The sequence below is a fragment of the Oncorhynchus tshawytscha genome, linkage group LG09 (assembly GCF_018296145.1).
Source record: "Oncorhynchus tshawytscha isolate Ot180627B linkage group LG09, Otsh_v2.0, whole genome shotgun sequence".
Lineage (NCBI taxonomy): Eukaryota > Metazoa > Chordata > Actinopteri > Salmoniformes > Salmonidae > Oncorhynchus > Oncorhynchus tshawytscha.
In genome coordinates, this window is record NC_056437.1 from 48,311,058 (window position 1) to 48,334,037 (window position 22,980).

Sequence of the window (22,980 nt, forward strand, 5' to 3'; positions counted from 1 at the left end):
GATATGACATACAACATGTGTGATTGATGTGCTATTATGATGAATTTATACCTACATCTTGAGTAAAGGACGAATTCTGTTGATGAATTCCATTGGCTGAATTTGCACCACCATGCACCTGAAAGAGAATCATGAAAGAAGCGTGCATTTACACTATTCAAACTCATATATCCTGAGTTTTGTATCGAACATCCTTCGGTACCACTTTATATTAAACTACACTGAAACCATGTATTTATGTGGTTGTTACAAAGGCAAGTACAGTGTAATTGCAGTGTTGTTAGTACTTTGTTACATGGTACATACACTGTTTGCCGTTCAAGAAACACATTTTTTTTAAACATTTGCCAATCAAACTCATGTTACCATTGTGGGTAAAGGTTTCTGTGACAAACTATCGCAAGGAGACGACAGTAGTGGAAAAAGTACCCAATTATCATACTTGAGTAAAAGTAACGTTACCTTAATAGAAAACGACTCAAGTTAACGGAAAGTCACCCAGTAAAATACTTGGGTTTAAAGTAAATGTCATTGCTTAATGTACTTAAGTATCAAAAGGAAAAATATGAATAATTTCTAATTACTTATATTAAGCAAACCAGATGACACGATGTTCCTGTTTTTTAAATTGACATATAGCCAGGGGAACACTCCAACCCTCAGACATAATTTACAAATGAAGCATTTCTATTTAGTGAGCCCGTGAGATCAGAGGCAGTAAGGATGATCAGGGATGTTCTGAATTGGACCATTTCCCTGTCCTGCTAAGCATTCGAAATGTAACAAGTACTTTTGGGTGTTAGGGAAAATGTATGGAGTAAAAAGTACATTTTTTCTTTCAGAATGTAGTGGAGTAAAAAAGTTGTCAAAAATGTCAATAGTAAAGTACAGATACCGAGAAAAAAACCCGGACTTAAGTAGTACTTTAATGTATTTTTTCATACATATTTTACACCACTGGGAGACGATAGAGTGCCACATTTAGTTGCACACACATTGTGGGAATTGTTCTGCCAAAACCATGACACGGCCTAACTTTTAGTGCCTGCAACTGTAGCTTATATTACATTAAATTAGGGTGACTAAGTCGCTCTGGATAAAAACAAAGTTTAATAGGGAAAAACAATCACAGTCATTGCAAGTAGACCCTACTTCAAAATAGTTACTATAAAACTAAATCTGTCCCAGAAAGGCAAAACAAGTGCTAGCTAGAGGTGGTCCTGTTCTAGTTTACCTCGCTCTTGTCTGGGTGCGTGCGCATGGCCTGCACCAGCTGGTCCACTTCCTGGTTGTGCTCCAGGGCTCCCCTCAGAGCCTCCTCTGTGCTCATGAGCCGCTGGCGCAGAAGTGTCACCTCCGAGTCCAGGGTCGACGGGTCCAGCATAGAGTAGCGCCTGTGATCTGGGGACGAGCCCCTCTCCCTGCCCTGAGAACACACACATAAAGCGTAGGGATCAACTGGGTGTTCATTAGGCACTAAAATAAAGAAAACAGACTTTAACAGGAATAGACTACCTTGACTTTTATAGTTGTGGGCCCTAATGAACACAACCCTGTTTAGTTATTCAATCCATTGCTGGGCAAATGTGGAGGGCTACATCTGTCATTGCTAGGTCTGCCTTTGATATGAATACACAGAGTCAAACATATTTTAAATCATATAGGATACAGACATTAATGAAATAATAGCCAAATACTGTATCCACTTTAAATAAGAAACATGGAACATTTATAATCTTAATCACGTAGAGCTTTTCTACTTCTAGACCAGAGTTCATCTTTGTGGGAACACAACAAGCTGTGTCACATTGATTAGTACACACCATAGCAAAACGTTTAACAAAGAAAACAAGCATTCCTCCTCGTTTCAGCCTGTTTACTCCCGTTTGGTTACTAGTGAATACAACACTAAGTTGATGGACACACGATGTGATGCGTAGCCAGCACTGTGATTGACATCTCCCAGCCCCTCCCCTCTCACCAGCAGGAGCAGTTTGTCTCTCAGGGTCTTGATGTCATCCTGGAGTTTCTGCTCCTTCACCCTCCACTCAGCCTTGTGCACCTCTCGGCTCAGGTCCCGGTCCAGGCCGGGCGAGTGGCGAGGGGAATCCAGCAGTAACACCCTTAACTCGTTCAGACTCCTGACACAAGGGGACGATACAATAAAGTGTACCGTTAAGATTTACCCTTGCCTTCCTGATTCAGGGTAGCCTGGTCCCAGACCTGATTGTGCTCTTGCCAACTCCAATGCTGTCATTGGCATGACAATTCCCCAGAGTTGGCAAGAGAGCAGAAAGAGACTGGCACCCAGGCTAGATTCAGGGTTGTTTCACTATCAATGACCCAAACCTATCTATGATACATGGCATATTTGTTTTTCTCTATGAAAGGCAGTTGACACAGTCAAATACTGCAAACTTAGGTGCCCTAAGAGTCACTGAGATACATAATGTTGTGCTGTTGTCCTTTCAATAAATGTTTGCTTATATTTCCAGGCCTAAGCGCTGTGCGTAATCTCCCTAAATGCCTTAGACTGAGTAATGGGACGCTTTAAAGTAACATAGCATTCTCAGCTATGACAATGCAATGATTTGAGGGGTGAAAAGGCCTTTTAGGCCTACTTTTAAATCAGGCTAATTTTCTCCATTCTCCATTACCTTAACTGCTAAGTGGATTGATCCTCATAAAACAGATGTCTAGCATACGTCTAGTGACTTCATATCACAAAGACGAGTTGCGACTGTTTTGTCAGTCTTTTAAAACGCATGACTCTAGCACAAAATACTGTATGTGTAAAGACGGGGGACAGTTTCATACAATGTAAGCTATATCTTGTAGCTTTGGGTGGGCTGCCATGTTTTATTCCGTATTTCAAAGGGAAAATACTGAGCTGTGGTGTAAAATCAATAGTGTTCCCTCTTTCTCTCGCCATTAAATGACCTCTCCTTCTTCAGTAGCTCCTGGCTAATGACAAGCAGCTGTCCCGATGCATCATGGGACTTCTTGGTCATGCACTCGAGGTCGGCCTCCAGGCGCATCTTCTCCTTGACCAGGGCATCGCCCTTCTTCTCACCCAAGCGAACTTTGCCCTCCAAGGCTGGTGGACAAAAAGAAGTTTGAGAAGGATTTAGAGTTAAATGTTTGGTTTGGACCAACAAGTACTGCAATGTCGGCGCTTTAAATATATATACACTGAACAAAAATATAAACGCAAAGTGCAACAATTTCTAAGATTTTACTGAGTTACAGTTCATATAAGGAAATCAGTCATTTGAAATAAATGAATTAGGCCCTAAACTATGGATTTCACATGACTGGGAATACAGATATGCATCTGCTGGTCACAGGTATCTTATGAAAAGGTAGGTGCGTGTATCAGAAAACCAGTCAGTATCTGGTGTTACCACCATTTGCCACATTCAGCGCTACACATCTCCTTTGCATAAAGTTGATCAGGCTATTGATTGTGGCCTGTGAAATGTTGTCCCAATCCTCTTCAATGGCTGTGCTCCATATTGGCTGGAATGGAACACACTGTTGTACACGGTAAGTATGCAGGCCATGGAAGAACTGGGACATTTTCAGCTTCCAGAAATTGTGTACAGATCCTTGCGACATGGGGCTATGCATTATCATGCTGAAACATGAGGTGGTGGCGGTGGATGAATGGCACGACAATGGGCCTCAGGATCTCATCACGGCATCTCTGTGCATTCAAATTGCTATCGATAAAATGCAATTGTGTTTGTCGTCCGTAGCTTATGCCTGCCCATACCATAACCCCACTGCCACCATGGGGTACTCTGTTCACAACGTTGACATCAGCAAACTGCTCTACCACACGACTCCATACACGTGGTCTGTCGTTGTGAGGCCGATTGGACATACTGCCAAATTCTCTAAAATGACATTGGAGGAGGCTTATGGTAGAACATTAAATTCTCTGTCAACAGCTTTGTTGGACATTCCTGCAGTCACCATGCCAATTGCACATTCCCTCAAAACTGTGGCACTTTGTTGTGTGACAAAACTGCACATTTTAGAGTGGCCTTTTATTGTCCCCAGCATAAGGTGCACCTGTGTAATGATCATGCTGTTTAATCAGCTTCTTGATATGCCATATGTGGCAGGTGGATGGATTATCTTGGCAAACATTTTTTGTGCGTATGGAACATTTCTGAGATCTTTTATTTCAGCTCATGAAACATAAGACCAACACTTTACATGTTGCGTTTATATTTTTGTTTAAAAAAAAGGATATGTATATTCAGTCGACAGTCAGTGAAATGTTTTATTTTTATTATTCATTTGTTTTATTATTAATTAATTTAGTTTTATCATTTCATTACTTTACTTTTTTTTTTCATGCAATATATTTGAGAGTAAATGTTCTCAGGCAATCAAATACTGTACATGCAGTTGATAGAGAATGAATGTGTCGTATTTGTCAAGACATTCATGGAGTGCAAAATACAATAAATAGAAAAAAAGAGATTACATACATACACACATCTATTGACTTGAATCGGTTCTGGATATCAAAGAATGTACAATAAAAGGTGGAGATATACTCCACACACTATATTCTATGCTCCCATGGGAATTTATTTGACAATGTCTCTGAAGACCAATCAGGTCTTCATCAGTGTGCGGAGTCTCTTTTCACCTTTTACGCAACATATCGTAGTCGTAGCAGTATCATTTACCAGTTATCTGTGATTTGAGGGCATCGACATGTGATGTGAGAGTAGAGACCTCTCTTTCTCTTTTGGTCAGATTCTCCATGGTTTCTGAAAGAAACGTAAAACCACCATTGGTCAAAAACCTTGGAATCTAACTACCGTAAAACTTCAATTAAAAGCCTGGGCGTTTATTTGCTTAAATCAATGAACACAACAGGCGCTTATTAGAGAAAGGCTTCTATTTCCTTAACGCATACAGCTTTTGCTCATTTGCATAGTACATTTTGTTTAATTCTAGCATTCACTTCCAGCATTTTAATGAATTACTTCATTTCCTTCACTAATGTGTTATCCTTCTCACACTGTGTCACGTTTGTTTTGTTTTAGTATGCCTCTTGACAGAATAATTATTCTCCTCTTTGAATGTGCATTTTCGGCAGTTCTTACTTTTACCACGAGGACGATCGGACGATTTCTGCAATAATGTCTATCTGCAGACTGTGGTTACTACATGCCGCACCCACTAAATTCTGCGCCAGCAGTTCTGTTAACTTTACAGCGAGGGAAGTACGTAGCTAGTGTAGCCAACCCAACTCTTGCGTGGCACTACTGGGTAGTGAATAGCTTTGCTGTAATGTTAAAATAACTGTGGGAAAGCAGTGTTTAGCAGGCGGGGGGCGAAGGACACAGTGTGCCGGTGTCCTAGATTTATTTTTTATAAACCTTTATTTAATTAGGCAAGTCAGTTAAGAACAAATTCTTATTTACAATGATGGCCTACCCCGGCCAAACTCTAACGACGCTGGGCCAATTGTGCTCTGCCCTATGGGACTCCCAATCACGGCCGGTTGTGATACAGCCTGGAATCGAACCAGGGTCTGTAGTGACGCCTCTAGCACTGAGATGCAGTGCCTTAGACCTCTGCACCACTTGGGAGGCTGCTAGATAGCTAACAGCCTCAATGGCAGTTGGCATGGCATAAAGTAAGTGGGTGCAGCATCTAGTAAACACAGTCTGCAGATAGACCCTTCTCAATTTCTGTCTTTACACCCGATGTTGACTGTTTTGTGCATGCCAGTTAGCTAGCAGTTCTCAGCTGTTAGCAGCCAAGGGCTAGCAGTTTCTTACTGGGAATAAAAACGGATGATTCCAAAAACTGAAGTTTTACAGTATGCAAGGTCCTCAAAGTACAATCAAAAGCCTGCAGAGGTCTGACATTTGAAATGCTTTACTATAACAGCGGTTGGACATTAAGGGTCTTTAAAACCATCCTCATTTTCCTAAACATATGTTTACAGTAACAATACAATTTAATTAGCCAGGTTAACATTTACGATACCTTCAACATTCTGTTTTAGCTTCATCTTTTCCTCCAAGATGTCATTATTTTCTATAACCTGAGAGGGAGACAAAATTGAGAGTTAAAATCCATGACAACTCATTGCTTTATTTGTTTATTGATGATGGACAAGATATGGAAACACGCAAGGAACTAGAAAAGCATGGATATCATGTGGAAGTATTTTACTTACTTGTGTAAAGAATGTTTCTAGAAAGCTAGTATTATATCACATGAATAAGGACATTAGCGCTCTAAACGCAACCTTTGTGCATTTTATAGTTGGGTCACAGGACTCTCATCTGCAGCATAGCATATACAACCAATGCTACCACAGTTATCCCCCCGGAGGACTCACATTGGCATCCTGTGGCATGTGGTGGTCATCCTGCACCGCCTGCAGCCGGTTCTCAGTCACCCTCAGCTTCTCCTCCAGGCTGTAGAGCTCCTGTCTACTCTGGGCCTCAGCCTTCTGCAGGGCCTTGTAGTCCACCATCTTCTTCTCAGCCAGCTCCAAGCGCTCCTGGAGCTTGTCTCGGGCGCCGTCCTGCTCGCCCTGCAGCCTCTCCAGCTCGCCCACCCTCAGCTGGGCCTTCTGGAACTTCTCCCAGACCTCCCTCAGCTCCAGGGCCTGCTGGTCACTCCTGGCCTTCATCTGGGCCTGGCTATTCCAGTTCTGGCTGTTCTCGACCAGCTGGTCCTTGGCATCCTGCAGGCGTGAGCGCAGATCGTCACGCTCCTTGGCCAGCATGGCTGCCTCGATCTCATGCCTGGCCTTGAGATTCTCCAGCTCCAGCTGGTGCTCCATGCGCAGGCTCTCCAGTGTGGTCCTCAGCTCCTGGGGCTCCTGCTCCTGGCCTTTGGCCGAGCCGCTGGACAGCGAGGCCTTCAGGTCCTCAAGGGAACGCTGGTGGTCGTTGACCAGGGTGTCCAGCTTGACCTTGAGGAGAGGGATACAAGATTAGAGAGAGAGAGAGAGAGAGAGACCTACATTTCCAAATGAGTAATTTAATTCCCTTTATGTTCTGAGAATAGTGCCTCTCACCTTCCAGTTGTCCATCATCTCCATGTTCTCTGTAGAGGCCTGCTGGACTTTCTGCTTCAGCTCAATGATCTCCTGGCTCTGTTTGTCCACCGTGGCTTTCAGTTTGTCTGTCTCCTCCTGGCCCGTTGCCACTGCAGCCTCGTACTTCTCCCTCAGCTGGCTGCTCTCCTTGTGGTGCTCCCGGCCTGCCGTCAGGAGCTGCTCCCGGAGCAGAATGGTTTCCGACTGGGCCACCGGCCCCTGGGTGGAGTCCCCGTCCTTGGCCGCATCACGGAGCCGGACCTGGAGCTCCCCGATCTCGGCCCGACGCAGAGCCAGTTCATCCTCCAGCTGCATGACGCGGCTCTGCTCCTCAACTGTGCTTTGCTGTGGAGGCAGAGTGAGAGAGAGAGAGAGAGAGAGAGAGAGAGAGAGAGTCCGTCATTGCCTTAATGTGGTTTGAGTCATTACTGAAACTGTCAGGAGTATCGTTCCCGTAACAGAATGACCGGATAGTGTCAGTCCTGTAACGGGGATGACGTCTTGCCTGAAACAGGATGGCATCTTTCAAGCACCAAGCGTCCAAATAAAATACTTGATTACAGCATGCAGACCCAGGAAAAGAGGCCTATTGAGAATCATATGAGCGTACAAGCTGGGCCAGCAGACTGCTCAGCATTACAGTGGAAATCCCTTGGTTTGAGGAAATGCTTTGCTCGCAGACATCAAAAACAAGTTGAGCTTTTAAAATCAGCAGGTGCATTACAACCTAATCAGAATAAAGCAAGCCATTCTTTGCTATTTTGTCACTAAAGAAGCCAGGCAGATGCACAAAGCCCACACAGAAACCCCCAGACATAACACTACACATAGATAGGCAATCACTAGGAATTAGCAATTAAAATGTGACATTTTCAAACATCCAATTAAAATGACAGAACTCCATGTTTGGCAGAGCAGACATAATGATACGGAGTGCATAGTATGTTAATACAGACCATTGAGGCAAAATCAACGCTACAGTTGATAGGTTTCTAGGAAAAGTAGTTATCAAAAAGTTCCCTAATAGCATTGAGATAATAATTAAGTTTCAAGGAAAAGGCAAGATTGACTTCGCAAGATCAACGTCGTCAAAAATAGACAACTGGGAATCAAACAGTTTAGAGAGCTGAACGAAACGACGAGTCCATTTTGTTTCACCTTGGTTCTCTTACCCAACCTCAAGGGTGCTGCATCAAGTCTGCGTCTTCCCTGTAGGTAAAATCAGTATATTTGTAGCGCTATATAACATTCATGACCCAAATGTGCTAAGTGTGTTTCACCACAAAATGATTGTGTGACCGTATATATCTGTACATAACTGTATAAGGCAAGATTTTGGTCCTCAGCAGAACTTAATGGAAGTTTCACATTGGTGCTAATTCTAATATTATGCCACCAATTTAACCTCCTTATAAACTAACGCAAAGTTACGACATCAACAGTGGAAACGACGCTGACTACACCTGACAATCGCTCCAGCATTGCACCCTGCGAACTCAAACAAGATTTTTGTGAGTGGGTGGCAAAAGGAAGGAGGAAAGAGAGCCAAGAGAAATAGAGCTGAGAGCCAAGAGAGAAATAGATAGAGGCTGTGTCTGGCACACTATTCCCCATAGAGCACATATGGCTCTTGTCAGAAGTAGTGCATGATATAGGCAATAGGGTGCCATTTGAGACGCGATAGAGAGGTTTTCTATTGGATGCGAGGCCAATTGTTCATTCATTAATGAAATAATCAATTCAGGTTACACTTGGGCAATTTGTTTGCCTGACTACTCAGACTCCTTGTTCCGGCCAAACGCTACACCACGTCCACAGACATTCGTTTCTTATCCGCAATGAGTCTGGATCTGAGTACCTCTCTGACCCATCACCGAATGTGAACACATTCGGGGATTTCTGATTGGTCCAGAAACCTATGGGTTGGGTCAGAGCCAGAACACACGTAGGTGAAGTGGCGGTTTGAAAATTCGTCATTGGCTTTGATACTCTGATTGGTTAAATTACTTTGTTTTGTACAATGCCCCACGTCACCACAAACAACTTCAATGATGGCAGTCTCAGACTAAAGTATTTCGCAACGACAGAATAGCGGAAGAGTTTTAGTGTGAGTCGTCAGGCTTGAAATTTGTTTCTCTCAACATGAAACCTAATATCTGTACAGACCATTCCTGGCATTGGTAAATAAATCAGGGCAATGGCATCCAATTCTGATTGTAGTCTATGCTGTTTGATGACGTAACTGACAGGATTTTCTGTATGAGTGACTGAGTTTGGAGACAGGCGCAGGGCAGGAATGATAAGGATTTGTGCTGCAAGTCCCACAGCAACCGAAACAAAAGATACAGGGGAGAAGCGCAAAGGAAAATGGATACAGGCAGGGGCTCTAGGATGGGCTATCAGTTACCCGATTCACCTCTAATTCTTTCTGAAGCTTTTCTGCTCTCGACTTTTCGAGGAACAGATTCTGCTCAAGCTGCCGAAAACGGGCATGCTCCAATTTCGTCTGAGTCTACAGAGAGGAAAAGAGAACGGAGAGAGACCAGAGGTAGAAAAAAAGACAAGACACAGAAACCTGTACAGATTGAAGAGGTTGTGTGAAAAATACACATCACATGGGATTTTCTGTAACAGTTGTCAAAAGATTGGAGGAGGATAGACATTTACATTTTAGTCAATAGGATTAAGTGCCTTGCTTAAGGGCATATTAGTCAGATTTTTCACCTCGTCAGCTCAGGGATTCAAACCAGTGACTTTTCCGTTACTGGCCCAAGGCTATTAACCACTTGGCTACCTGCCGCCCCTAAACATTGAAAATGTGAAACGTCCCTGTCTATCTTTCTCACTTCTTGTTTTAATCACTATATGTTTGGCACAGGCTTTTGGTCACTCTAACCTAACTGAGCATCATAGTGTCGATCGCTACCAGCCTACTACTCAATAACTTTCACATTATACTATAGAAAGAGCAAAATTCGATCCCTTTTGCTAAAGTAATCTTATAAAACACACATTCTCATAACTTCAAAACATGTTTATCAAACTATTGTTGATCTAAGCTTTTTACCAAACAGTAGATAAATACCTCAAGGTCTCCTTTGGTGATTGACTCTTCCTCCACTCTGAACTGAAGGTCTTCCACTTTCCTGTAATAATACGTCGGCCACAAGGTGTCAGGGAAGTGCCACAGAAGAGCATCACGACCCAACAAATGGTTTCTAAAACAATTTACAGTACAGTGACTGCATACATTTTTGACATGCGTATTTGAGCCCTGTGGGGAATGAACCCCCGACCTTGGCGTATCTAGCGCCATGCTCTTAACTGAGCTACACAGTACCACACCTGGTTCAAAATACATACGGACAGTGCATGAAGTAGAATTAAATAGGTGTGGGTACTCATTTTGGGTGACCATACTCATCATAAAATGTGCCAGTACTCCAGCAGTAGAAAATTGGAGGAGTCGGACTTAGTACACTGTATAGGAAAGCATTCTCCCACTTCAAGAACTGCATACAGTATGTCAATTCAATCACTTGAGGTACACTTGACTGAGCTTGCCCTGTGCAATGGAATAATCCCAAAAGTCCCACCCTGAAAACTGGTCAGGTTAAATGAAGTGCACTTTAAGTATGTGAAAGTGTTTGACATATGTATTTGGCACAGGTCTGATCACAGCACCGACAACCATGGATCCGTTCCAAATGGCTACCCTATTGAAAAAAGTATTACTATATAGGGAATAGGGTGCCATTGGGACACATATTATCTCTCTTACTGGAACAATAGATTCTATTCACAGCTATTCACTTCTATTCTACCAAAGATGGCTAATGCAGCTAGCTAATAAAATGTGTATTTTAAAAGCAGGGCATATGAAAATGACAATGCCCTAGCAATGTTCTTCTGAGTACCATAAATGGAATAATAGAGGGGATTTTCACCCTTGAGGTTTTAGCATTGGTTTCAATTGCCGAAATGACAATAGTAATATCCTGTTGTCATGAAAGTGGATACTTATATATATATATTCAATTGCTCTGAGCAATTTAGTATTTATATATTTGTGTGCCACAAATGAATCATTCCATAGAAATCCCTGACACTGTACCTTTTCTCTTCTTCAAGCTGATTGGCCAGCTCTACTTTGTCCTTCTGAGTGCTTGCCAACAGAGTTTTGACTTGCTGGAGGTTGCTTTCAGTCTCTGTGACATACTGTAATCAGAGAAAAAACATATCAGGGATGAGCTATACCATGCGATCACTGAGTGCTTTGACAAGTTCTCAGTAAGTACACTTACCCATACTAATTTAGGCCTGGTTTACATGTACAGTGAAGTGTACAATGAAAAGAAACATTGATGGAGGAATCATGTTTTATTTGTCAAGTTGAGTAGATTTCTTTGTGTAGATTACACAATAAGGGGCAGTTTCCCAGAGGGTCGTTCCACCTTAATAAAAAGCACAAGAAAGAAGATTTTCGACAGCCGCCATCTCAGATTGTTCTGAAATCGTTTCTGTTGTTAGGAACATATATGATTAGCATTCCTGCAACATTATTTTGATGAAATATAATGTGATCTCTGAATTAAGCTAATTGATTGCACCCAAATCATCACTTTTAATTTATAGGATTCTTATAAAAGGACCAAACCTTTTTCTAACAATGAGTTACACATTTTCAAAATCTATCTGTCTGACAAGTAGTATGGAGCTGTGGCGCTGAATTTTGTTTCTTCGTCCTATGTTATCTATTCTCAGTGAATTTGATGTGTCCCATCCAACATCCTAATGTTACCAGGTTCTGACCACTACATGGTGCTGTTCCTGCTATTAGGAGAAAAAAGTTTGTATTTTCACATCTCTCCAGAGATGTTCGATCGGGTTCAAGTCCAGGCTCTGGCTGGGCCACTCAAGGAAGTTCAGAGACTTGTCACGAAGTCACTCCTGTGTTGTCTTGCATGTGTGCTTAGGTTCGTTGTCCTGTTGGAAGGTGAACCTTCGCCCCTGTCTGAAGTCGTGAGCGCTCTGGAGCAGGTTTTTATCAAGGATCTCTCTGTACTTTGCTCCATTCATCTTTGCCTCAATTGTAACTAGTCTCCCAGTCCCTGCCGCTGAAAAACATCCCCACAGCATGATGCTGCCACTGTGACTAGGAAATATGGAAATATAGATTAGCCAAATTGTTTTACATGAGCATAACACAAAAACGAAGGACTAGTCAACTCTGTTACTACACTGTTGATTATGATTTTGTTGTCATGGAGCACTGATTGGGCTCAATGCTTTGAGATGAAAAATAAATGCTGCTCTCGGGATTTGCATGCTTTGAGCACTACCGAAAAGTGCTATTTGCATTTGAAAAATGTGTGCCATATGCTACATTTGCTATAGGCCTATTGTTTAGGTTTATGTTGGTGACACTTTGATATCTCGATAATTTGCAGATGTTTAAGTCTGTCAAAAGTGTGCGAGTTTGAGCATGTGTCCGTTAGAGCTATGGATTTTTTTTCCGTCAACACAAATTAGATTGAGCTATAAAAGCGCCACTGGTGGTCTTAAAGAAGTCTCTTTTCACTTTTACGGCTGCTGCGACTGAGTTTTGAGTGAAGGGGATCCTGTAAAATGCTTTCAAGTTTTTGGAGAATAGGTTTTGTGTACAGACTGGTGGCTGATTATTGGTCTATATCAATTATCCTTCCCACCGTCTTGATCAAGCGCTGAAGCTTGACATGGTCTTGTGCTCGTATGTTTCCAAAGATGCATGTCAGACCAAAGGACAGCGCACTCTGCAGGACAGATTTATAAAACAGTTGTAGTATATGGCAATCAACATTAAAATGGTTCAGTTTGCATGAAAAAAAACATTGTATGTGGCAGTTTCTTTCTCTTTGCAAGGATACAGTCATTGAATTTCAGTTCGTCTATTTCGATTCCCAGATATCTATACGTGGTCACTCTATCGACGGATTCCCAATTGAACTTCGTAGGGGATAGTGCAGTTTCATTCCTTCTAAAAAAAAAACCCACAAGAGCGGTGTCATCTACATATTTAAATAATGTGTGGGCTGGCTCAGAGGCTTGACCATCGTTCGTTCACAGTGTGTACAGGATCGGTGAAAGTACCCACCCTTGTGATGCTCCCGTATTCACCGTTCTAGATGTGGGGATGGCAGAGTTGAACTTCACTTGTTAGGTACAATTCACAAGGAAACTGTTGATCCGCTTGATCAGTAGAGAGTTGACACCCAAATTCACCAGCTTGTCCACCACTGAAGTCAATGAATACAATTTTCACTAGGCTATTTGCCTGTTCTAAGTGTTCGTATATGATGTTCAGCATGTCCAGTAACTCATCATCAACACGCCTGGAGGCGCGGTATTCAAATTGGTTTGGATCTAGTTGGGATGAGACACCAGAAATACTGTTTTTTTTCCATAGGTACAGATGTCAGGGCTACAGGGCGTAAGTCGTTATTTTCTTTTGGCCTGGTGTTTTTAGGTACTGGAACAATCAGCAACTTTTTCCATAAGTCTGGAATTATCCCCCTGTCCAGTGACAGCTGGAACAGCTTCTGGAACGGTAGTGCTTGACGTCATCACAGGGATTTGTATATCAACAGCTGGTATTTTTTAAAATTTTACCTTTATTTAACTAGGCAAGTCAGTTAAGAACAAATTCTTATTTTCAATGACGGCCTAGGAACAGTGGGTTAACTGCCTGTTCAGGGGCAGAACGACAGATTTTTACCTTGTCAGCTAGGGGGCTTGAACTTGCAAACTTCCGGTTACAAGTCCAACGCTCTAACTACTAGGCTACCCTGCCGCCCCGTATGCTGTCTACACTGTCCATGGCCATTTATGCTGCGATGTAAAATCACCCATGTCAAACCTTCAATAGAAATGGTTCAAAACATTTGCAAAGACAAGGTCATTATCAACAGTCATGCAATGTATCTTTGGTTTGTAACCTGTGATGGTTTGCCAGACTTTCCTACTGTCATTGTCTTTAAAAACATTGTCTAATTTGTCTTTGTAGGCTGCCTTGCACTCCTTGATCTTGCTTTTGAGTCTCCTCTGAACATTTTTCCTTTCCTCTTTACTAGCTTAAAAAACATGAGACGGCGCACACCCAGAAAAATGTGTTTATCTGAAGGTGCTGACTAACGGCGAATAAACTTTTAACTATCAAAATAAATAAAGTCTTGAGATTTCATTTACGGAGTAAATATACACTCCATGTATAAACTCCCAACAATTTAATGGGTATTTACCAACGTTTCGCATCACGGTGCCTTTCTCAGGGTAATATCATGAATACTTGAACCAGGTTATGGAGACAAACAGGGCAATTAGTGCAAACAATGAGGGGTGTGTCATAATTATTAAGTTAATTAAAATGAATTAGTGAAAATAAAAATAAATAAAAAGTTTATGGCATATTAAATATATTACGCTATTGTTATCATATAGAAACAATTGAATATTGTACATCATATTAGCATCAACATGCATTATTGTTTAATTCAATTTCACATAATTGTTTCATATTTCATTTCATATTTGTTACATGTAATCTTTTGGTTCAACCTTAATGTATAATGAGCATCATCAACAGGGGGAACATATTTGGTGTACGCTAATAAGCTGTAGAAAGAATATATCAATTTATAAGACTTGTTCATAAAATAAAGATTTGTTCATAAGAAGGGCATGAGATCAGTCAATATTCTGACCACTAGGGGTCAATGTTTTAGATACGATATCCAGTAAGCCTCCCTTTGCTGTAGTAAGATTTTGATGTAGCCTCCTTTCCTCTTTACTGCCACATGATTTAAACACTTGTTTTTTTTCTGGTTGAGGCGCTCTTTAAATTCCCGAGTCACCCGCGGTGACTGTTTAATCGTGAAGAACGCACAAGAGAAGCTTTGTCTGGCATGCATTTAGCAACTTTCTAGTGAAATAAATGCTAGCTTATTTCCTAGCTGTGTGCCTTTGACAGCATGGTTGGAGACAAACGTAGGTATGGCTAGCCAAAGGCCAAGACGCTCTCTGTTTCCGCTATAAATACTGATTGGTTGAGAGCGCTGGACTTGCTTTCCTTGGCCACGTTAGTTTTGCATCACCAGTGCCCTGGATGGGCGGATTTTTCATATTATTCCATTGCTCCGTAAATTAAATCTCCACCCAAAAAGGGGACTGGGCAATGCAAAAACTAGCATGCACCTTGTCTAGAAAAGAGAGATAACCATGGGAGATAACATTCAGCTTTGAATGGCTTTATGAATGTGAGGCTCAGCTTGCATGAGATTCTGATTCGTCAGAAATAGCTTACTGACTGATTTGTTTATAAACGATGAACATCTCCAGGCGAACCAAAGCGCATTAGAGATGGTTTATTTACAGTTTAGTCCCGCTTTGAGTCTAGTAAGCCAGTCCCCTCAGGATTCTGCGATAGAATATTTTTTTGCAAAATCAACAATTATTGTGAATTTGACCAATCACCTCACTGTTTCAGCCTAAAACAGTGAAATCATCGCAATATTATTGCATAAAACTGACCAAAGCAGTACAAAATGAGGGCTTGCAATTTCATGGCACGATGACAAAAACTGCCACTCAGGTTACTGCCTACCTGCAGGTGCTGGGCCTTGAGGACACTGAGCTCCTTCTCCACCTCACAGATGTGGCTGGTGGCTTTTGCCACCTCAGCCCGTTCCAGGTCCCTCTCGGCCAGCAGCTGCTCGATGTGCTGCTGTTTCTCTTTCAGGGCCTCCTGCAGCGCAGTAGTGCCTGAAATTTTGCGGGCATAGCGTGACGACGTCTCTGTGAGCTATGGAGGGGGGGGAGGTTGTGTAGGGGGAAGGGTGGTTGGGGGGAGGGGGAAGGAGGTGAGAGAAACAAATAAGATTAGAGGAAATTTGTCTTGCAGCATTACACATTCTTTTTATACACACTCAATTTAAAAATGCAAGAAAAATTAATTATTTCTATGCTGCATGAAATAAGGGGCTTTCATAATATTTGAATTATTATTGAGGAAATTTGTCTGGGAGCATTAGAAAAAAAATTAGGAGCAAACTAAAGATACTTTTGGTAATGTAGTGTTTGTTGACACCTGCTCTTCGAACATCTCATTCCAAAATCATAGGCATTAATATGGAGTTGGTCCCCCCTTTGCTGCTATAATAGCCTCCATTCTTCTGGGAAGGTGTTCCACTAGATGTTGGAACATTGCTGCGGGGACTTGCTTCCATTCAGCCACAAGAGCATTAAGGAGGTCGGGCACTGATGTTGGGTGATTAGGCCTGGCTCGCAGTCGGCGTTCCAATTCATCCCAAAGGCGTTCGATGGGGTTAAGGTCAGGGCTCTGTTCTTCAACACTCAGCGGTCCCGCTCTGTGAGCTTGTGTGGCCTACCACTTCGTGGCTGATCAGTTGTTGCTCCTAGGCATTTCCACTTCCGATCAACAGTAAGTGCTGTTATTGTGGTAGCTCTAGCAGAGCAGAAATTTGACAAACTGACTTCTTGGAAAGGTTCACGTCTTTCACATTGAAAGTCACTGAGGTCTTCAATAAGGCCATTCAACTGTGAATGTTTGTCTATGGAGATTGCATGGTTGTGTGCTCGATTTTAATACACCGGTCAGCAATGGGTGTGGCAGATGACGTCTTTATAAAGACGTCATCAGTGTACAAGAAATAACAAATGGGTATCTCACAACAGAACACTTCAACTGGAATGACACTCAGTCATGGTTGCACAAAAATAACTGTGTGCAAACTACGCCCCCAAATATTCTAATGAGCCCCAGCCTCTAGGTGCTGGGCTTGGTGTGGTCTGGCCCATGTCGGGTTTGGTGTGGGCTGGCCTATGTTTGTGATGTGGTGAGGTTGTTCCCAGGTGCAGAGAATAGACCAGACAAGGAATCAGTGGTTAAGGATAAACATAAATACTTTACTGAGAAACGGTAGCAGCAGGATCACAGTACACTAGAAAAACAACAAACACTAAGTCTCGAAAACGCACTCAGGAAACGAACACACATGGTAAACAATTTAAGCTTCTGCAAAGGACAACAGTTCGGCAAACCAGAACTGACACTCGAACGGTCTAGTGGACGAGTTCGGCAGTGTGTTTTGAGCATATTTGCCCAGACGAGGAACTTGATCCAGTTGCTGACCTGGGTGGAGACGAAACAGCAGAGGAACTTCTCCAACTCCTGGTTGGCCCGTTCCGTTATCCCATTAGACTCTGGGTGAAACCCAGAGGAAAGACTCATTGACGCCCCCAACAGGGAGCAGAAGGCTTTCAAATACCGTGCGACGAACTGTGGCCCACGATCCGAGACAATGTCCTGGGAAAGTCTGTGTAGTTGAAAGACATGGGTAATCATGAGATCTGCGGTCTCCTTCACTGAGGGCAACTTGGGTAAGGTGATGAAATGGGCAGCCTTGGAAAACTGATCGACAACAATCAGGATAGTGGTAAGCCCTTGGGATGGGGGTAACTCTGTGATAAAGTCTACGGACAAGTGGGATAAGGACTGGCTGGGGATGGGCAGAGGTTGGAGCAACCCAGCCGGTCGCTGTCGTGAGGACTTGCTTTGGGCACAGGTGGAGCAGGCTGTAACGAAGGATCTCACATCCTCAATCATGTTGGGCCAACAGAATCTCCGCCTCAGGAACTCCAGTGTCCGATTAACCCTTGGATGCCCAGTTAATTTCAGAGGAGTGTCTCCATTGTAGTACCCGGGAACGGGCTGATCGCGGAACATAAAGTCTGTAGTGAGACCCAGCCGGGGTCAGGTTCTCGGGTCTGGGCTGGTCGGACCGTGGTATCAATACTCCATATCATGGGGGCCACAATGCGGGAGCTGGGGATAATGGGCTCGCAGTCCCTCTCCTCATTAGAGACATTGTGTTGGCGGGACAGGGCGTCTGCTTTCTAATTATTTTATCCCGGGCGATAGGCTAGTGCGAAGTTGAACCTGTTAAAGAACAGAGCCCACCTAGCCTGGCAAGTCTTCAACCTCTTGGCTTCTTGAATGGATACCAAGTTCTTATGGTCCGTCCAGATAACAAAAGGATGAGGTGTCGCTCCAACCAGTGTCTCCACCCCTCAAGGGCACACTTAACTGCCAAGAGCTCCCGGTTGCCTACATCGTTGTTGCGTTCCGCTGGCGAGAACCACTTGGAGAGATAGGCAGGTTCTTGTCCCCCTCGTTCCGCTGTAAAAGGATTGCCCCTGCTCCGGTGTCTGAGGCATTCACCTCTACCATGAAGTGACGGGTAGGATCCGGATGGACAAGGATGGGTCCTTTGATTAAACATCCCTTAAGCTTCCCAAATGCCCTGTCAGCCTCGCGGGTCCAGCAAGAATGGTTCTGGGACATGCGGGTTAGGGCCACGAGGTGCTTCCCCGCACCAAAGTTGCATATAAAACGTCAAAACGTCCGTAAAACCACTGGACTTGTTTAAGTGAGGCGGGATGGGGGACAGTCTGTGACCGCCCGGGGTCAAGCAGTCTTCCATTCATCTCGCTCCCTGATTCTCACCAGATTGTAAGCGTTGCGGAGGTCCAGTTTGGGGAAGAATTGGGCCCAATGGGCAAACTCCAAGACGGCCGACACCAGAGGTAGGGAGCAACGATTCTTAATTGTAATCCTGTTCAGCCCTCTGTAATTGATGCAGGGACACAGAACTCCATCCTTCATTCCCACAAAGAAGAAACCTGCACTAGCTGAGGATGTAGAGGAGTGAATGAAACCTGCCTCCAGCGACTCCCGGATGTAATTGTCCATGACTGCTGCTTCAGGGGTCAAGAGGGAGTACAGACGGCCCTGGGGAGGGGTGGAGCCGGGTAGGAGTTCTATGGCGCAGTAGTATGGACGATGAGGAGGGAGGGTGGCGGATTGCCTCTTACTGATGGCCTCCCGGAGGTCAACGTACTCAAGAGGGAGAGCGGAAAAGTCTTGGTCTTCAGTGGATGCCAGGGAACACGGCGAGGCACTTGGTGGGGGTTTTAGGCATTTAGTCTGGAAGTTCTTACCCCAGTCTAGTAGGTGTCCTGTGGACCAAGAGAATAGTGGGTTGTAGCACTAGCCTGGGGTACCCTAGGATAAGGGGGTTCTCGGGAGCAGTGATCAAAAGAAAACTAAGAGTCTGAGTGGTTCACCCCAACCTGCAGTAGAATGAGCTTGGTCTGATATTCCACCTGGCCGGAGCCGATGGTGCGTCCATTGAGGGCTTGAACCTGCAGAGGAATGGGACATTTGCAATTCTCTGGTGAAGCCCCAGAGTCCACGAAGGCTTGAATGTGGTGCTGATGGTTGTCCCAATGGAGGGTTGCGGGTAGTGTCAGAGGGTGACTGGGTACCTGGGATGTAACTGCACAGCTCGTCAGGGTCTCCCCTTGTCCTGGCGAGCCTGGTGTTTCCCATCAACTCTGGGCATGTAAAACGGAGATGGCCGAGACCTCCGCAGTAGAGGCAGCAGCCGTTGCTCATGCGCCGGTCACATTCCTGCGGGCTCAGACGTGTGCATCCCAGCTGCCTGAGCTCCTTAATTCTGGGCTCGGGGGGGGCTTGGGGTGCTCCGGGAACCGGTGGTGGTGTCAAAGGCGCTGTCTTTCACATTCTCAGATGCGGTTGTAAATCCTGATGGCCAGCTTTATCAGGGACTCGAGGTCCTCTCCCAGGTCCCCAGCGGCAAGTTCATCCTTGATGGAGTTAAACAGACCCTGGTGGAAAGCGGTGACCAGTGCCTCAGTATTCCACCCACTCCCGGCGGCGAGAGTGCGGAACTCAATGGCGAAGTCAGCCACTGCTCTGGCCCCTTGGCGGAGGTTGAACAGTCGGCTTGCCGCTTCTCGTCTGCTGACTGGGTGGTTGAAGACTCGTCGCAGCTTGGCAGTGAAGGCTAATGTGGAGCTGCAGGATGGTGGCTGCTGTTCTCACACCTCCATTGCCCACGCCAGGGCCTTACCTGAGAGTATAGAGATGATATAGGCTATCATGGCCCGATTGGTGTGGAACGAGGAGGACTGTAGCTCGAACACCAGAGCGCACTGAGTGAGGAACCCCTTGCATCCTCCAGGGTGGCCGTCATACTGCTCGGGGGCTGGGATCTTGGGTTCCCGGTACAGCTTCCCTGGAGGAACTATGGCGACGCCTGTAGCACTGGGTGATGAGACTTGGGCATTGGCTCCTCCTGGGTTGGGGTTGGGGTTGGGCCGTGGTTGGACAAAATCGGTAAGTGCCCAGAGGGTCTCTGATATTTGGGAGAGTTGTTCTTGCTGCCGCAACAGTAGTTCTCCTTGGTGGGTTATAGCATTCTGGATCTGGGTGATCTCTGCTGGGTCCATGTTGAGGCAGAAGCTTGCTGTGACGTAGTGAGGTTGGACCCAGGTGCAGAGAAGAGACCAGATGCAGAATCAGCGGTTAAGGGTAAACATGAATACTTTAGGATCAAAGTACACTATAAAAACAACACACACTAAGTCTCGAAACCTCACCCAGTAAATGACCGCACACGGTATACAATTCAAACTTCTGCAAAGGACAACAGAAAACACACCCCTTTTAACATGGAAATCATAACGAGTAAATAGGACACACCTGAGTGATGTTAATGTCTCTAGGACGGTATCTGCAGCCCTCTCGTGACAGGTGGAACCATGACAGTGTTGGGCTTGGTGTGGGCTGGCCCATGTCGGGCTAGCCCGAGTTGGGCTGGTGTAGGCTAGAATGTGTTTGGCTTGGTGTGGGCTAGCCCGTGCTCACCTTGGCCACCGAATACCCACATGGGGCCAATGGGGTCATGTTTTCTGGGTATACACAGTATGTCTGTACTTTAGCCCTACTGCCAGCACCAAGATGGCCACCTGATGTGCCAGAATGTGATAATTAGGGTGTCCTAATGCTGGCTGAGGTTAATTGACCTAATGTGCTACATCTTCCAAATATGTCACCTGACTGCCTGATAAGAGGCGGAGGGGTGACATACACAGACAGACATTTCTATCAATACTGATAATATATCAATACTAGCTTTAAAAGAATATTGCATATTTATGTGCTATGATAATCAGTAATTGTGTCCCCAACGTGTTGTAACTATTCTATGTAATGTGTCACTACTGTGTTTGTGTGTTATTTGTCTCTAAAATGTTCATATTGTGCCAAATACAGTGTGTGTCCTGTCTCATGTACAGTGGCTTGCGAAAGTATTCACCCCCCTTGGCATTTTTCCTCTTTTGTTGCCTTACAACCTGGAATTAAAATAGATTTTTGGGGGGGTTGTATCATTTGATTTACACAACATGCCTACCTACCACTTTGATGATGCAAAATATTTTTAATGCGAAACAAACAAAAAATAAGACAAAAAAACAGAAAACTTGAACGTGCATAACTACCCCCCAAAAAAAAAAAAAATTCTGTACTTTGTAAAGCCATCTGAAGACTGAAACAGGTTTCCCTCAAGAATTTCCATGTATTTAACGCCATCATTCCTTCAATTCTGACCAGTTTCCCAGTCCCTGCCGATGAAAAACATCCCCACAGCATGCTGCCACCACCATGCTTCACTGTGGGGCTGCTGTTCTTGGGGTGATGAGAGATGTTGGGTTTGTGCCAGACATAGTGTTTTCTTTGATGGCCAAAAATCAAAATTTTAGTCTCATCTAACCAGAGTACCTTCTTCCATATGTTTGGGGAGTCTCCCACATGCCTTTTGGCAAACACCAAACGTGTTTGCTTATTTTTTTCTTTAAGCAATGCCTTTTTTCTGGCCACTCTTCCGTAAAGCCCAGCTCTGTGGAGTGTACGGCTTAAAGTGGTCCTATGGACAGATACTCCAATCTCCACTGTGGAGCTTTGCAGCTCCTTCAGGGTTATCTTTGGTCTCTTTGTTGCCTCTCTGATTAATGCCCTCCTTGCCTGGTCCGTGAGTTTTGGTGGGTGGCCCTCTCTTGGCAGGTTTGTTGTGGTGCCATATTCTTTAAATTTTTTATTAATGGATTTAATGGTGCTCCGCGGGATGTTCAAAGTTTCTAATATTTTTTTATAACCCAACCCTGATCTGTACTTCTCCACAACTTTGTCCCTGACCTGTTTGGAAAGCTCCTTGTTCTTCATGGTGCCGCTTGCTTGGTGGTGCCCTGTGCTTAGTGGTGTTGCAGACTATGCGGCCTTTCAGAACAGGTGTATACATACGGAGATCATGTGACAGATAAATAAAGTCCACCTGTGTGCAATCTAACTAATTATGTGACTTCTGAAGGTAATTGGTAGTACCAGATCTAATTTAGGAGCTTCATAGCAAAGGGGTGAATACATATTCACGCACCACTTTTCTGTTTTTTGGTTGTTGTTTTTTTCATTTCACTTCACCAATTTGGACTATTTTGTGTATGTCTATTAAATGAATATTATACATTCAAATTAGATATTTATATTATATATTTAAATTACAGGTTGTAATGCAACAAAATAGTAAAAATTCCAAGGAGGTTGAATACTTTTGCAAGGCACTGTATTGCATGTCTTCTTTGTCTCCCTCTCTGCCCTCTCTTAATCTCTCTCCCATCCTCTGTCTCTCTCCATCAGTCTCATCTTTCAGTCTGTTTGTATCTGTCAGGTCTGCAAAAAATGTGTATAATGCAATTAAATGCTTTGGGAGCATTATACCAGTGTACAGTTTTACTTTTTGTTTTTCATGTCCTCACTGATCCAGCACCTGGGGCACGTTTTTAATTGATGTGTGCATACCGCTCAATTATTTATATCTAAAGGTCTGCAAAAATGTGTATAATGCAACTAAACGCTTTGGGAGCATTATACCAGTGTACAGATTTACTTTTTGTTTTACGTTGTCCTCTCTGATCCA

General features: G+C 43.9%; 1 protein-coding gene across 3 annotated transcripts in view; it reads right to left on the minus strand.

Moving 5' to 3' along the window:
- Window positions 1-22,980, minus strand: part of LOC112258068 (CAP-Gly domain-containing linker protein 2-like) — a 64,406-nt gene that overhangs the window by 1,842 nt on the left and 39,584 nt on the right. Inside the window, exons 6-17 of one of the 3 annotated variants that reach the window (XM_042326977.1) lie at window positions 15,726-15,923; window positions 11,202-11,305; window positions 10,173-10,233; window positions 9,504-9,599; window positions 7,067-7,432; window positions 6,380-6,961; window positions 6,022-6,079; window positions 4,707-4,790; window positions 2,941-3,097; window positions 1,982-2,141; window positions 1,235-1,426; window positions 56-118 (exon numbers count right to left, since the gene is read on the minus strand). In XM_042326977.1, coding sequence (XP_042182911.1) covers window positions 56-118; window positions 1,235-1,426; window positions 1,982-2,141; window positions 2,941-3,097; window positions 4,707-4,790; window positions 6,022-6,079; window positions 6,380-6,961; window positions 7,067-7,432; window positions 9,504-9,599; window positions 10,173-10,233; window positions 11,202-11,305; window positions 15,726-15,923 — 2,121 coding nt within the window. Of the gene's footprint in view, window positions 1-55; window positions 119-1,234; window positions 1,427-1,981; window positions 2,142-2,940; window positions 3,098-4,706; window positions 4,791-6,021; window positions 6,080-6,379; window positions 6,962-7,066; window positions 7,433-8,245; window positions 8,297-9,503; window positions 9,600-10,172; window positions 10,234-11,201; window positions 11,306-15,725; window positions 15,924-22,980 lie in introns of all 3 variants that reach the window. The other 2 variants (XM_042326978.1, XM_042326979.1) reach the window with 2 other exon arrangements.